This window comes from Zootermopsis nevadensis, unplaced genomic scaffold, assembly GCF_977971745.1.
Source record: "Zootermopsis nevadensis isolate Lab colony 2312 unplaced genomic scaffold, Znev_1.0 Znev_ptg000020l, whole genome shotgun sequence".
Lineage (NCBI taxonomy): Eukaryota > Metazoa > Arthropoda > Insecta > Blattodea > Termopsidae > Zootermopsis > Zootermopsis nevadensis.
Window position 1 is genome coordinate 12,380,295 of NW_028259152.1, and position 16,733 is coordinate 12,397,027.

General features: G+C 34.5%; 1 protein-coding gene across 5 annotated transcripts in view; it reads right to left on the reverse strand.

The window, feature by feature from the left end:
* LOC110840185 (uncharacterized) overlaps positions 1 to 16,733 on the reverse strand; it is a 227,208-nt gene that overhangs the window by 44,655 nt on the left and 165,820 nt on the right. For 3 of the 5 annotated variants that reach the window (XM_087351778.1, XM_087351777.1, XM_087351776.1), the window contains exons 9-13: positions 16,191 to 16,351; positions 13,721 to 13,941; positions 12,747 to 12,808; positions 5,229 to 6,431; positions 4,203 to 4,256 (exon numbers count right to left, since the gene is read on the reverse strand). In XM_087351778.1, the coding sequence (XP_087207904.1) occupies positions 4,203 to 4,256; positions 5,229 to 6,431; positions 12,747 to 12,808; positions 13,721 to 13,941; positions 16,191 to 16,351 (1,701 nt within the window). The remainder of the gene's footprint in view (positions 1 to 4,202; positions 4,257 to 5,228; positions 6,432 to 12,746; positions 12,809 to 13,720; positions 13,942 to 16,190; positions 16,352 to 16,733) is intronic. The other 2 variants (XM_087351779.1, XM_087351780.1) reach the window with 2 other exon arrangements.

Consider the following 16,733-nt stretch of genomic DNA (forward strand, 5'->3'; position numbering starts at 1 on the left):
AATGTATTGTATATTCTACATTACACCTTATTCTGTTTCAAGATAGCCCAATGTTCTGGAGTTCACAGGTACGGACGACGAAACTACAGCTTGCCGCAGGCCAGCTACGGCCACCAGACCACCAGATAAATAGCTAAGTGCAGAGTCTATTCCTATGAATAACAACATTTGGTGCAGTGTCGCTTAAAATACTTTTCGTCAAATGTATCATTCATTATTTATTTTCTAAATCAAGTTTGAGCCATTTAATTAAATGAATTGATTTCCCTGATGCCACTGATGACCTTTTAAGGTTGAAAAGCGTATGGCAATAGTGTCTTCTTTATAGTGTTAATAGTTGTTTGTGTGCTTATTTATATTCTCATAAGAGAGGCTTAGATCAATAAAACTGCATTTGATTTAACCCATTATTAATGAGCATCAAAGATAATTCTCCATTTCTTATCTGTATTGCAGTATCTTTCACCATTTATGTTTCAATTGAAAATAATCTTTATATAAGATGTGAAGTTTCACATCAATTACATTATTCACTTTTTAACACTTCAAGCATTTTCAGAAATTTTCCTTAAATTTCCATCTGCATCACATCACATTGCTTGAACACTAATGGCAGAAACAGAATGATTCTCTAAAGGATTGTAGGTCTAACAATAATTGACTCATTACATCACAATCATGTTGGTCATTAGCCATTATCTGATGTATATTTGATATACAAAGCATTTCATATGTTGGCTCTACTCCTGACTTATGGTGATAGGTTATCATTGTGCTGCTTACTGAGACCTCATATTATTCTTGACACATACTATTTTCCTTATATCGGCATAAAAATTGTTGTCGTGGTCAGTGTTACAGTACTGGATTTCTTGTCCAGAAAGCCTGGCAACTAAAGATTTTCAGATTTTAGGATTTCCTGGACTTTGTATTTCTATGCAGAGGAATTTTATTACAGACAAAATAAGTACTAAAAATACATGTTGAGGTATGCTTTATCTGCAATTGACAATTTGTTTATCATGATAAATAGAAAAACCTCTAAAGTCTGGGATGGTGTGATTTTCATCAACATGCATAAAAGCCCACAACTTCTGCCATCCACTGACTAGACAAGTTGGCTTCTCCATTTCAAATTGTAAAGCTTTATTACTAGCCTCCATACATGTATAAACCTCAGTTTCATCACATAGAGTCAGCTTCTACACTATTTAAATGGGTGCCATCACTGAAGGGTAAAAGTACACAACCCTATACAGATTTTAGTATTTCGGTTATTATATCATTAGGCCACTAACCTGATGCATAACCCTTGAAAATGGAGGGCTGAGCCATTGTCTCATTTGCCAGTGTTTAAGGTTCCTGATTGGCAAATACTGCAGCCCAAAGTTTCTAACTTGTGAGAGGTTTCAGTTCAGCTGATAAGATATGAAATTATTATACTGGAACTCAACTAAAAGTTAAACACTTAAATAAAATGTTTGGAAAACACAGAGAGAAATGGTGTCCACAAGAGAAAGAATGGAGTACATTAGTAACTGAATATGAGACTTGCAGCAGAGGAAGATTGGGGTGACCAAGGAAGTGATGGAGAAATTAATTGGAGGTGTAACAGGCTCTTTAGCACAATACATGAAGAATAAGACATACGCTCAACCTCTAATGATACAAGTGAACACATTATTTTGAAGTTTAATCTATGTATATGTAGAAATTTTAACTGCAGATCATGAAACAGACTGAGAAGAATATCAGCACTGCACAGTATTTATCACTCACTAGCACATGCATATATATGTTATTGTTAATGTTATAACTTTATGATACTGTACCAGGAAGGTGTGACTTAATTGCTTCAGTATTCTGAGAGGAAGGGGACTATCATCAGACATGTGACCATTATGTTTGGAACTGCTTCAAAGGATTATTTCTGCTTATAATTGCCACTTTGCAGTTGATTGTTGTCACTTTATTTATAATAGTGTATTCATTAAGAAAACATTGGGTTATCAACAATGGAATATAAAATTTGAAAGGAACAATGCTAAATTATATTCTTCGTTTCTGATTGGAAATATAATAAATATTCAGAGTGATGGCAAAAGATTCTGTTGCTTTTAAATTAAATCTGTGCTGTTGCATTTGGTATTAGCTCATAATGTACAGAAGTGGTCAGTCTTATGAACTTAGACACATGAAGGGCTATAATACTGTCCACAGAATAGAAGTATGAAAATTTCTGGAACTGAAGCCAGTATACTGCCAGTAGAGGCACAAAGATAGTTAATAATGTGCCCTTGGGCTGCTGAAAATTTACAGTATATCAAAACATATATTAACTTTTAATGTTGTCCTTGTTACATTACTTGCCTGCCTGCTTGTGTTTCGTAAATTTAAATAACTGAATTTGACTGAACCATTTATATTAAGAGTTAATTTCTATATGAAGAACATGTTTTCAGTTTAAATAAGTTATCATTGTCCATTCACATTACCACCAGAGTGGCCTTCTCCACCCTTCTCTGTCTTTCCAAAACCACTCCTCTTGCATCTGTGTCCACAATTTCCCTGCTCTCTTAACTTCCCTCACCACCTTTCCACCTTGTCCATGGTCTCCCCAATGGTTCTTATTCAACACACCACATTTACTTTCTGCTCTCAACAGAACTATATACCTGTAAATGACGACCAACTTTTCTTGCAAAAGTTCTGCTTCTGGGCATTCTTAATTTCCTGGTTATGCATTTTATTCCTTCTTATTCATTTGTAATTTAAGCAACTTGTCAGGCATATCATGGTTCACATTTGAATGTATATTCTGAATCATACTGGGAACTTGGTATCAGCTTTGGTATGGATAAAAGCTGTATACATAGATTGGGCAGGTCACCCTCAGTGGACTAGTGGTTAGTGTGCTTGCCACTGAACCCAAGGTTCATGGGGTTCAAACCTGGCCAAGGTCAATGGATTTTTAGGGGTGATAAAAATCCGTAGCACTACTTCCTTTGGAGAGGAAGTAAAGTTGGCGACCCCATATCATAGATTTACAGCATGTAAAAGAAACTTTCAAGCATGAAACGAGATGTTTCACATGCAAAATTCAATGGCCATTTCTCACCCAACTTTCTCTTGATTCACTACTAGATGGCTCTAGTAGACAAATTAGGATTGAGAAGAAATTGTGCAGAGGCAGTGGGCTTGTCACTCACTACTCATAAATGCACACTTCAAAGACAAAGAAACCTCCCACATGGGAGGAGGCCAAGGCTCGACTTTGGGCTGTTGCACCATAGACGGGAAGAAAAGATTTGGCAGGGGTTGGAATTATACAGCTCTCAAAACAAGAGTGTTGTGTCATATCCTGAAACCAATAGGCTCCCTTGTTCTTCCTCTTCCTAAGATAATTTAACTTTAAAAGTGTCATCTGACAAGCAAGTCTCTTCATCATTGTTTTCCCACAACACTTCCTTAGGCTCTTCCCACGGTATTCCTCCCCTGTATATAATATCTTCCCTAACCTGTTGTTCCCATTTTCATTAATTCCTAAAACATGCCCATATCATCTAATTCTGTTATTTGCTAGTTTATCTTCTGAAGTATTTAACTTTAGATTCTCTTTAATCTTTGAATTGATAAATATACTTCACAATATCACATTTACTTAGGTATGGTGGTATCGGCTACCCACACTGCAGAAGATTATGATGCTACAGGACACAAAAAAGAATAAATGCAACACGACTGGCTTGAGTAAGACACTTTTTCCTGATAAAGTTTAGAGCAAAATGTATATTTAGTGATATATTGATATGAACAAGAACATTAGAAGAGGTGATTGAATTAATTATTATAGTTATGATTGTTGCCTGTTTGCTACAATGAGAGAAGTTTTAAAGGGACATGCGTTTGAAGTTATGAGATGGTAGTGTCTAAACATATTTTGTACATACATGAGAACTACATACTAGGTCATGCAAATAGCAACATTTGTGAACATGACTACTGTTACCAGTTATTATTTGTATTCAATGCAATGTATAAATACTGCCATGCACTGAAATTTGTGCTTACTTTTTTAACATTCAACAGGCAAACAAGCAAAGACAAGCAACATTAAGTGAGAATATGTCCCTACCCTTCCTGACCCAAGGGCCATTCAAAAAGCATTGTTGAAGCATACCGACTTTGCAACAATGTCATACCTGGCAGGAGCAGGGGTCGACTGATTGTCAAGGGAAGCTGTTGTAGGTCTTAATCTGCCAGGAGAAAGAAGTACAGAAGCACAGAATAACTCACATGTAAACTAAAAGAGTACTACATTGGTTCACATCATTTACAAACTTTTTAGAAAGTTGAATACTATTTTTAATAGAATGTATAATTCTACATTTCAGACTGATGTTTGAAGAATTTTGGCTGTAGTGAGAAGAAAGATTATTTATGTGTGGAAAAAACATTATTTTTATTCTTTTTCACATAATTTATAACCATTGGTTTCAACCTGGTTGCATAAATAAACATTTCACATTGTGCTGGTATAAATTTTTAGTGTGTTTTTAAGTATCTGAATAACAACAGTGCACTTATGTAGAAAACTAATTTCTTTTAATTTTGGTTGAACCTTCCCTAATGAGACTGGGATTGTGGCAAAATTGTTGTCTATACAATTTAAGTACAAAAAATGGCAATAAGATGTAACTGATTAATTGTTTTAATTAATTCTGCTTCAAGCTTCAACATTCAGTCAATGACAATGCTATTCTGACACTTAGAGTCCTTACAGTTAGCCAACTTTTAGATAAAAGCAGCAACTCAAAGTTTGAATCATTTTGAAGATTCTGTTACTTATATTGAAACTATTTTGGAACTTTCAAGTAACCATTAGGATGAGTTTATCACAAATAATTTTTCTGAAGAAAATAAATTTAAAAGCTATTAAGAATCACTTATGAATTTATTGAACAAATCTGGCTATGTGAAAGTCAGTGTATCTACTAAAGAGGGACCTGGCAGGCTCACTTTTATGACACAGGTTGAAGTATGAGGTAACAATAAAGTAGGGAATTGCTTGAATATTAATTATTACTTTATAGATTATGAGTTTTTCCATAGTAATTAGAAATTAAGATATTTAAAATAAATGTCTCACAGTCACCAAAATCACTTTAATTCTGTCCTGAATCTTTATGAAGTTACTTTGTCTGTTAGAAGTATTACAGAATTTGTACCTAATTTGTGGTTTTTTGCTGCAGCCTGCATTTGAGTTGGCATCTACAGCATCGGCACAAGAAGTAGTTTTCCTTTGGCCACTGCCTCTTGACCTTGCTCTATTGTTGGTTGAAACATCTGATTGTTGGACAACTGAATTACGTGATAGCCCATAGTGCATATCATCTGAATCAACTAGGCTAGAATGATAAGAGGACCTCAAGGCAGAAGGTGAGGGTGTTGGTGGACTGGGTTCATTTTGAGTCTCATTTCGTTTTGAGAATGTAGATCTTTGGGTAAAAGAAGATGAAACAGTTTCAGTGCCAGAAGTTTTTGATACGGAGCGTGAAGTGACAGTTTCAGTTGTGGAATGAAATGCCAAAGATTCAAGTTGTCTGGACTGAGGAGTACTAAACGAGACTGCGGAATTTTGAGATTCATGTGACTCACTAGATGGAGGCATTGTAGACCCTGGCACAAGCCTTATTCTTTGTGCTACCTCTGTGACACCTATTTTGTTCTGATTTTGGTATTTTGTTGATGTTATTGTATCAGTTCTGGAAGAACCAGAACCACGTTCTTTACCACGTCTGTGACCATCATTGTTCTGTGTGAAATAATTTTCAACAGGACTAATTTCAGCATCTTGTGAGAAAGTTTCTGAAATGGAATTGATGTTGTCTATAACTGTAAAGGATTTGGTAGAAATATGTCGAGCATTACTATCCTGACTCCTTGATGAAGCAGCACTCAGACTACCTGATGTAGAAGTACCTGACAATGGAGTACTGAGTGTGACTACCTCTGAAATTTGTCTCCCAACTGCTGGTTCTGTAGAAGACTCTAGAGAAATTCGACGGAAAGTACCTCTTGACCTGGATGATTGAGTTGGTTTGGGTGCTGCAGTATAGAAAGATTCAGTGAGAGAGGAAACTGAAGTCGGTGTTATTCTGTGAGAATTAAGCATTTGAGAATTGCTTTTCCAAGAGTTTATATCAGTTACAGAATAATTTGCTTGCCTCGATTTTGATTCAGCTTTGGAATCCTGTGGTGTGATTAGATGAGGTGTGTTAGTATCTGGAATATTTGGGAAGTGGGTGATGGTTGTCCGTATTGGTGTTGCCTGATCTTCAGGTGACGAAGTGGCTATAGCAGCTAACACAGCTTTGTGCTTGTTGTTGCTCAAGGTGGCTGTAGTATTCACCCTGAGCCTCGTCTGTTGTCTGCAGAGGGATACATGAGAAAATAGATTCTATAGCCATGACCCAGAATTATACTGCTATGTAATGCCTCATCACTCAGTAACCAATGAGTGTCAAGCTAACCTTTCCTCATCATAGATTTAATAAGCTCTAAGCTGAATTTCAACTTTTAAATAATAAATTGTTGAGGATTCTTTATGTGAAGATAAAAAAGTCTTGAATAGAGATCCTTCTCATGTGTCAGTTCCTGAATGTGGATCAATTGTGCTCTTGATAAATAGATAGATTTTAATGAAAATTTATGTTGTGAATTCTCATTATAAAATAAGGATAAATGAATGCCTTTGATAAGGTATCCCATTTCACTTGAAAACTTAAATAACTTTTAAGTTTGTTTTTTATAATTAGTTAACACCAAAAACTGTTTTAGATACAAAGTACAGGCTTTGATACAATAATTTTCTTTTTTAATCCAAACAGTATGTGAGAAATTCAATATAATACCTTTATAGTTGCAAGGCTACATGTTAAACCTAGCTGTTATTTTAAAATTTCAGCTTTCAAGGATGAGCCCCCATCTCTAAGTTTATAGATTTACAAATATTTTAGCAAACATTTGCACTTTCCTTCTTCAGGGTAAATGTGTATTGCATGTTTTAGGAAGCTTTGTACAGAGCGGGCACTTGGTGAGTGGTCTCTGAATGACCTGACTGACAGAGCAGACTAGTAGGCTGCTATCAAATCGGTAACAAGTATGTGACCGAAGAAAATAGGTGATGAAAAAAGTTGTTCTGTGTCACATGGTATGGAGATAAGGTGATGAAAGAAGTTCTGTTGATCAGTTCTGTTGACCATGTAGCTGAGAGACGTGAGAGAAAAAGTTCTAGAAACTTCATTATTAGGAAAAAAGGTGATAAAGAGATGAAAGAAATGTTGATGACCATTTGATTGGGAAAGGAGTGATGACATGTATTGCCAAGTGGTTTGGAGAAGAAGTTACAGAAAAATGTTTTAGTGATCACATGGTTATGAGAATATGTTAAGAAAAAAAGTTTTTGTTGAGTATATGGGTAGATCAGGTGGAAGGACTCAGTTGTTGTTTAGTGAGAGAGGTGGTTATGTAGATGTTTTGGGGGGAAATGGTAAAGCCAGACTGTGCTTAATCTGTACACACCTCCATAGTTAAGTTGGTTATATAAATTTCTTCTCTGGTCATGCAGGGAAGATAGGTCCTGACTTCTGTTCTCTCTTTCACATCCCACTTGCCACCTAATGCCTGCTCTGTATAAGACTACTGAAAACCCTGAATACACACTTACCCTAAAGATTACAACTGCATTATTTTCCAAAACATTTGAAAATTACAATATTTGACACAGCTCATTCCTGGAAGCCATAGTTATACACTGAACTGCAGCTGACAAAACCTAAGGACAAGAACTGGATTTTAGTATAGGCCACAAAACAGAGAAACAGAAGGAAAGAATAATACTATTTCCAAATATTTAATGCAGTATTAAATATGGAATAGACAGCAGCAGGATATAAACTGCAGTGATGAGAACCATGTGAACCTAGAATTTAGTTCTAAAGTGAACTATGCCTGTTACTAAACTGTTTGTAGTTATATACAGTATTTGCTGTAATCATTTTTGATGTGTTATTAGCCAAGAATGGTAACTTATTCATGGAACAAATTACATTTTAAGCCACGTACATTGCTTTGTTCATCTAATAATGGCCGTCAGACTTTATTTGGGTGTGATGTCTTTTATTGAGTGATGGAGCATTAATAGCTGTTTTAAAAGTACATTTATATAACATTTTTACAACTAAAAGTGAAATCTAAAAAAATCATAAATCCCCTATGTATGTATATATAATGCTCACTAGCTATAATCTATAAATACCAATACAGCATGCAATCATGTCCACAGTTGACCTATAGGCCTTGTCACTACTGATGAAGCCAGAGACAGTCTCTGAAACACTGTATATGAACTCAATGCTCACACAGCTGATTGTCTGAGGAGACTTCATTGTAACACTTATATATTATATATTTCATAGTACATGCCTTTACAAGATTTGATTAGAGCAGATTGAGAGAAAATTAAGCAAGCAAGCAAGAAAACAAAGAACCTAACCTTACTTTTCTCATAATCCTTAAACCTTACATTATACCTATTTGTTATTCATTGGCATCTTCATGAAGAGAACTCTTCAACTGGCTTGAGCTGGCCATACATGCATTGGACTTCTGCATGGATGTACTAAACTATAATAAATGCAGGTTGCCTTGTTGCCTTCCTGAAGGTATAAGAATTAATAGCAACCATGTTTTTACAGTGCTGATGGTTGAAAGCACTGTAGATATAAAGCAGCTACAATCTCATGTATCATATTTGTAATTTATGGAGACAGAACAATACTAAAGCAACCTTTCTCAGCAGAGGGACTGTTTTAAATTTAAACAAAAATGTTGCCAAATCTGTCATTTCATGCTATGATAAGTAAAAATATTAAATGAGAAGAAGTCCATAAATAGTAAGATAACAGAAGTTTCTGCTGATTCTTATGGAACTTAACACCACTGTTCTCACAAAGGATATAACTAATTGTTTGATGTTTGGAATATCCTTAATTTGCTGAACTTTAAATAAATTTTTACTTGCTCATATTTCTGAGCAATACCTTTCAGGAGCTACTGTGGTAGTAGTGATGATGTTGGAGGTGGTGGTGGTGATATCAGTACCTGATTGTGCTGTGGTACTTCGTGCTATTATGGTGGTGGTGGTAGGAGGAATGATTGTTGAAGTTGTAATTGGTTATTGTGGAGAAAAATTCAACACTTTCCTGTTATTGCTGTATATGAGAAAATCGTTCCCAGATGATAATCCAATTTGATCACATTAATGTTAATAAACAATGTAATATTCATCTTTAAGGGCTCTTGTAGGAATGAGAATCACTGAGGGAAGATAAAAGAGAGTACACTTGATTTAGATATACAGAATTTCAATCAAAAGCTTCCGGTTTTCCAAATGTTCCCATTTATTTTTACAGCAGAAATTAATTTTTACTTTCATAACATGTCCCAAATCAGACTTTCCAGCCTTCTTACCTGATCTCACGGAAGACCAGTAGCAAACTTTGATTTTATGTCTTTAATAAAAGAAAAACATAGATGATTCTTTCATGACCCACTCAGTAGACTCACTGCACAGAAATGCATGATGTAACAAATTCTTTGGTTATGACGGTTGTCTTCTGGGTTGTGACATCATTTTAGAAAAACACTTGTATTCACCACCATGAAAACCTTAAATTTCAAATTATTTTATTACTTACGTGGTTTTCTGAATACAGTTCAGAATAATGCAGTATCTTAAAACATCTCTTTAGATAAATGGAATAAAGTAAATTACACATATTTGCAGGAGAATAATGCAGCACACATTACAGAAAATTCTGTGAGACTAGGTGGCATATATCTGATAAGCAGATGACCAACAGACTCCTTATAATTGAATGCACATAATTTCATCTGTGGATGTCCTTTGTAGTTCTTATGAAACAAAACATGATGTATCCTTCTGGACTTCTATTGCTGGAATGCATCTTGTACTTTATGGAATGATAGTTCTAAGCATGAAGTAAGACCAATTTAAGATATATTAACTAGCTACCAATATGATATTTGCAGATGTATTTCCTACTAATTTTAAGAAATTAATATGTTGCATAATATTATATTTTATTAGATTGAAAATATGACATATACTAAAGAGGATTCAAAATTCTCATGGTAGTGAATATAAAGATGGCTGCCTTCTGGGTTGTAGCACCGTGTAGTCTGGTAGAAGTTTATCATTGTTTCAGAGGTCCTTGCTGCCTCCAGGGTGACTGGTTCCATGACCCATCGCCCTGATGATGGAGGCAGAAAATACCTCTGAAATGCTGATAAACTACTACCAGACTACATGGCACTACAACTTAGAAGTCAGCCATTTTCATGCTATATACTATGTAAAAATACATAAATAAGTAAACAAACAAAAACAAATAATTAAAAAGGAAGCTTTAAAATAATGTCATCCAATTCTTACAGTATACAGAACCCTTAAAGTTACACAAATTTAACATTTTCACGACCATGGAGGACTCTGCTGTCTACTGGAGACTCCTTGGTTTGCTGCAATGAAGGATCTCATTTTGTTGTCTGATATCATTTTTTTAATCCAATGTGACATACTCCTTCAGTAGATGAACTAACTAACTAACTAAATAACTAGATGTCTTACTGAACCCGAATGTTCATCAACGAATTAACCAAAACCCTCCACCAGTCCCTTTCCTGGGCCAACAAAATCCAGTCTCCCTCAACTCCTATCTCCCATAGATCCCGCCTGAGATTATCCTCCCATCTACGTCTAGGTCTCCCCAGCGGTCTCTTCCCCTCAGGATTCTCAACCAATACCTGGTGCACACCTCTTATCCCATCCATGCATGCTATATGACCTACCCTTCTCATTCTTCTTGACTTAATCACCCTGACAATACTGGGAGAGGTGTACAAATTTTTAAGTTCATTATGTAGTTTTCTCCAGACCCCATCCTAGGTCCAAATATTCTCCTCAACACTCTATTCTCAAACACCTGCAATTCAATAGATGAGCACTATTGCTTTATAAATCCAACCAGACATGTGATGATGGAGGAGAGGGATGCAAAATAAATCATAGCATCTACCATGATTATGAGCTTGTAAAGTAATGACTGAGTAAGAGGACACAATACTGTAACTTCCAAATTTCTCATTACAGTATCCCAGTGTCATATTTTCTCATAAGCAACCAAACATTACAGATATTAAAAAATTTAGCATACAAATGACTTGTTACATGATGGAAGATGTATAATTAATCTTTTTAATTCATTACAGTAGTTCCAACTGTTTCAAAATGGTTTGTGTTTTGACACACATCCAATCAGTAAAAAGTTCCTTTAACAATTTAATTAGGGTATCACCTTCTATTTTCTATACAGTATCTATGAATTTTTGTTCTAATTTTCATACTGTAGCTGGAAATGAGGATTGAATGACATACATGATCTGTTATGAAAAAACACAGACAAATGTTCACTGATTTAAAAATTTCACAATTATTGTGGTTATGCAACCAGATCCCCATGTCCCATCCCACTTCCTAATTGTTGTTCATACAGTGACACATATAATTCAGGTAATGGTGCAAAGCTCCACCATGTTGTTAGAATTCTATTCAGAACTGTAGAAATTGCCGTTATTGGAACGTTTCCAAGTAAACAGTTTCTATCACACTTCTTTGACCTCTTTCTCTGATAATGCACAAAAATCCTTAGATATACTTGAGACAGTTTTTAGAGAGGTACATGGATTTGCAATTCTTTATATCTATAATCACACTCTGCAAATTCACACAGCCACAGAGGTGAATGTAGCCTCATTCCTGAATGATCTACAATTGAATTCTCTATCCGTTAATTATTCACCATCTCCTGCAGCATGTGGCAACATAATTGATAATGTTGTTTTTTGTCATCCATTGCAGACACCTGGAATAACTGTTGTCTTAGAGGATCCATCTTTAATCACCCATTATAAATAATATAGACTATTCTTTGCAACACTTTCAGCTTTGAACTGGCATGTCTGGCTGTCTCATTGATTTCCTTTTAATGAAAATAAATGTTTGCCTCACATATTCCACAACAGTTTTTCCTGAACTTGGATGACCTCTGCCTTTGACTTAACATAAGCAACTTCTCTCAGTAAACTTTCATACTTTTGTTCATCTATGGTCCATACCACTGATAAATGTACTAAGGAATTGCTTTCCACAAGCTGTGTGAAACGTTCTTTGCACAACTGACAGAATGATATTACACATTTTGCTTTTACTACCACTGATGTAACTTTGTTACTATATTTATGTGAGCACATCATAAATAAACTCTATGAGTTTCATGTCATGTCAAAACTGTACTATTAATATTAAATAATTTTTTATGTAGGGTGCTTCTGAAATTCTTTATATTATTATCACTTTGTGTATATTTGTGTAGATGGAATTTTTAAATTGATATTATGTATTCTAATAAACTAGACTTAATCTCAACCTAATTTTGGTCTCTACATATTATTTAGTGTTAAAAGTTTTTAACAGCAGTGGTAATTTTATCTGAATATTTGTAATCATAAATATTCATGCTGTTACAATATGAAAACAAAAATGAACATTATATATGGATTCTCCTTGGACATGCAGATAATACAGAGCTTAGAACACTCACCGGGATGGTGACTTGTTAGGTTGATGGGCTCCAGACTGCTGGTTGTATTGTCCTTCATCAGTCTTTAGTATGCAGAAAAATAAAAATAAACCATAAGCTATAGTAAAAGTATTATAATTTCAGTCTAAAAGAAACATAATATTAAAACGCTCAATAACCATTATATATGACATCATTTAATGCTACAATGCTATCTTCAGGCAATTTTCAACTGTTCAATATTATTGCTACACATCAATATTTGGTTAAAGAGCACCTGGTAGGTTGAAAAGTCATTACATTTTTAATTGTTAGGTTCTATGTGGCATTAATGTCTAGAATTCTAACTTTAAATGAAGCAACATTTATGCATTTATCATGCTTCAAAATATAAAGAATGAGTAAAGTATCAGAAGATGAGAAATGAGTTTGAAACATGTTGTCCAGCAGTAAAATAGAATGGGTGTATGAACTTGTATAAGGTGTACAACTTCTTCTTTTCTGAAGGCAGACAACATAATATTTTATTCTTATATAAAATCATTTATGCAGTTCTCATGGTGGTGAAGATTTAAGCCCTCAAGATGGAGAGAGTATGTTTCTCTGAAAAGTTGGTATCTACCTTCAGGTCCACATGTCACCAATCAGAAGACCAACAATGACATATCAAAGCGTTTTTTAAAAGGTTCTGTATAGCATAGTTTTACCCCACATCACTTTCTTGGATATTATTATTTTTAACAAACTGTATAAATGTGGGATTTACACTGTGTGAAGAAAATTTTGATGTGTGGCAAATCTGCACAAACAATAATCTGGTTCGTTTATCTGTAGTGTGGATGAAGATGTGTTTGTGAAGTTACACATATGTGGGAAATATAATAAGCTTCCAAAATATTTGTATCTGCCTACAAATCAACATGGTATTATAACCCAAATGATTAACACTGGCATCCAGCATGAGAACCTGAAATCAGACATTATTTTCCACTCACCGCTGTATTGTAGTTTTCATTATATTCTTGTGGATTGGTATTCTGCACATACACATCCTGCTGACTGTTATAGTTGGGCTGTGCATAGGCTACATTCCTCTGAGTATCTTGTGGTGGTGCTTGAGGTGGTTGTTTGTAGGGGCTCTGACCTCGATATGGTGGCTGCTGGTTGTTTGTGTTAGTTTGCTTGCCTCCCTGGTTGCTGGGAAATTGGCTGTAGTCTGTTGCAAACGACATATAACCAATTTTCTGCAAATTATTTTAATCCATTTGGCAAGAAATAGGATTATTGTAATTTCATATAGGCTAGTTGAACTATAAGGCCTGGAGACCACCTAGGGTCTAATACATGTAGATGCCACACATGTGTGAATTTCTTATATATTTTTTAAAATTTATTTATCTGTCTATGCATTAGGCAATTAGCTGTTTTTGTCTGCTCCTTTCATAAAAATATATGCGTATGTTTCTGTGCCCCTTAATAACTTTTAAATCAAGTGACTAATTTATGGGGAGTTGGTATGGATATTATTCCATTCAAAGCAAACCCTTTTATATAACTTTAATTTCCTACCAGCAGCAAGTCCAACATGGTAGCCATAAAATACTCTGACGTGAGGAAGAAACTAATGCTGCTTCAATGGATTTCTGAAATTGTATGCAGAAGCATGCCTATTTGCTGAAGTAATATTTCGTAGAATGTGAACCAACACAGTAGCTATAAGATGTCTATATTAGCTCACTTTCTGATAGTAGTAAATAGTTAACAATTGCTGCTAGGTATGCAAAATTTGTTGTGGAGACAGATCATAAAGTGACCTATAGATTTTGTATAAAATATGTTTATTTTACAGAGTTTTAAAGTTATATGTGATTAATTTTGTGGATATCGTATAATGACTTCAGCATTTGAATAAAAGAAGAATAACATGTTCTTCCCAGAACTTCTTTGCATAAGTGTATTGTTGTTTACCATTGTACTTTCTCAGCAAAATAAAATAATTTTACTGCTGGCTTCTTCATTCAACAGTTAGGATTCTTTTCTCTTACTATAGTTGCATATATATTTTAAGATTATAATAATAATAATAATAATGCCATAAAATAAAATTATATAGTACATGTGGCACTTGCTAAAAACAATATGGATCCCGGAAATGGCTCAGCCAATGTGCTCATTAATTCAGAATTGTTATAACAAAATAACAAGGGCCACACACACACACTCTATACGGATATCTGAAATGTCAAGTTCATTGTGGCCATTAATCCATGTTTCAAGACTTTACTATAAGGTTTTGGGAACTATTATTCATTCCACTTCAATATTTTCTTTTATGTAGGCTTACTGTCAAGAAACTGGAATCCAAAATCTTTAATTAATGCAACCAGATTTGGGTCATAATTATGTGTGAAAAACAGTAAAATGTTAAATGGGTGGGAGTGGAATTCCAAATTTTTACTGCCATTGTAGATTTGTGAAGAAGATACAGTTTTAACAATTTGTTGACATTCACCATATTATACTATGGCAATATGATTTTCTAGTTTATATTTGAATTAATATTGTGATTTTAGTCTTCATTCTGAAAACATAACTTTATTAAATAATTTGGCCTTGCATTTTGAGACCAAGAAACATACATTACTGTAAAAAAACACTCACTCTGATACTGGCTACAGTTTATGTTGTAATACTGAAATCATCTTTTCTAGAAGATCTTTAACCTTTAAAAACCTCTGGAGAAGACAGAAATATTTATGCCTTTGGTGGAATTAAAGTGTGTCATCTACTGCAGTGTTCCACAACTGGTATGCCATGGCACACTGATGTGCTACCACAAGGTTACAGGTGTGCCACAAATTTTTAAAAGAAATTGTATATTAACTTGTTATAGTTAGAAAAAGGCAATGTCTTAACTTCTATAATTATAATACATAATGCACACACACATCAATGGTTTTATTCAGCATGTGTTAATGTTTTGTTTCATTATATAAATCATTATAAAGCGAGGGTTTATATGAATAGTTTTATATCTTTCCATCATGAGGTAAAATTTTGTAGTGTACCACAGTGGAAAAAGCGTTTATGGAACACAGACCTAGTGCACAGACAACATGCTGTAACAAAGATGGCCGTCTTCTGGGTTGTTGTGCTGTATAGTCTGGCAGACGTTTACAGATGTTTCAGAGATCCTTGCTGCGTCCATCATTAGACTACATGGCACAACAACCATGATGACAGCCATCTTCAGATTCACCACCATGAAAACTTCAAATTCTACAACATGCTGTATTCCTTTCCATTTTAACAACTTATAGTTTCTGAACAATAAAAATAATGTGCTCATGAAAATCTGCTGCTTTTTTTTTGAAACAGGGATGAAAATTGTTCATGTCATAACTTGATGTCATTACAAGGTTTGAAATTCCAAATATCACATTTCATAAGTATCTGTCCACTTACCAACATCTCTGTAGATCTCCACATCTTCATCATAAACATTGTAGTATGGCTCATACTGAATAGGGTTGTATTGCTGAGAGTTGTTGTACACATTTGGACTCACAGATGCTTGCACTGCTGGCTGATGAATGTATGTTACTGGAGTAACACTGGGTTCCACTCTGCAGGAAAATAATTCTATATTAATTAAGCTTCTTCTGTACAAACAATTTTCATTTTTTTTTTCAGTTTCTGCACACATGAAATATGCCTAAACTTGCTTTGTGATTTATTTATTTCACTTCTGTTCTAAACTCAAGAATTTTTCTTTCATGTCTACAAAATAAGAAAGTGGTAGAAACTTTTTATTTCTTAAGCACATAATGCCCAGTGACACATTTTGTATCTACCAGTGTACATGTATTAAATATTGATATTTTAATGGCAGTTGCGAATGCAGAGTATAACACAAATATTTATATTTTTTACATGTATTTCCATAAGGTCTAATTTAGTTTCTTATGGTTATTATCCTTAAATCCATTGTAATATGAAATGTTCACT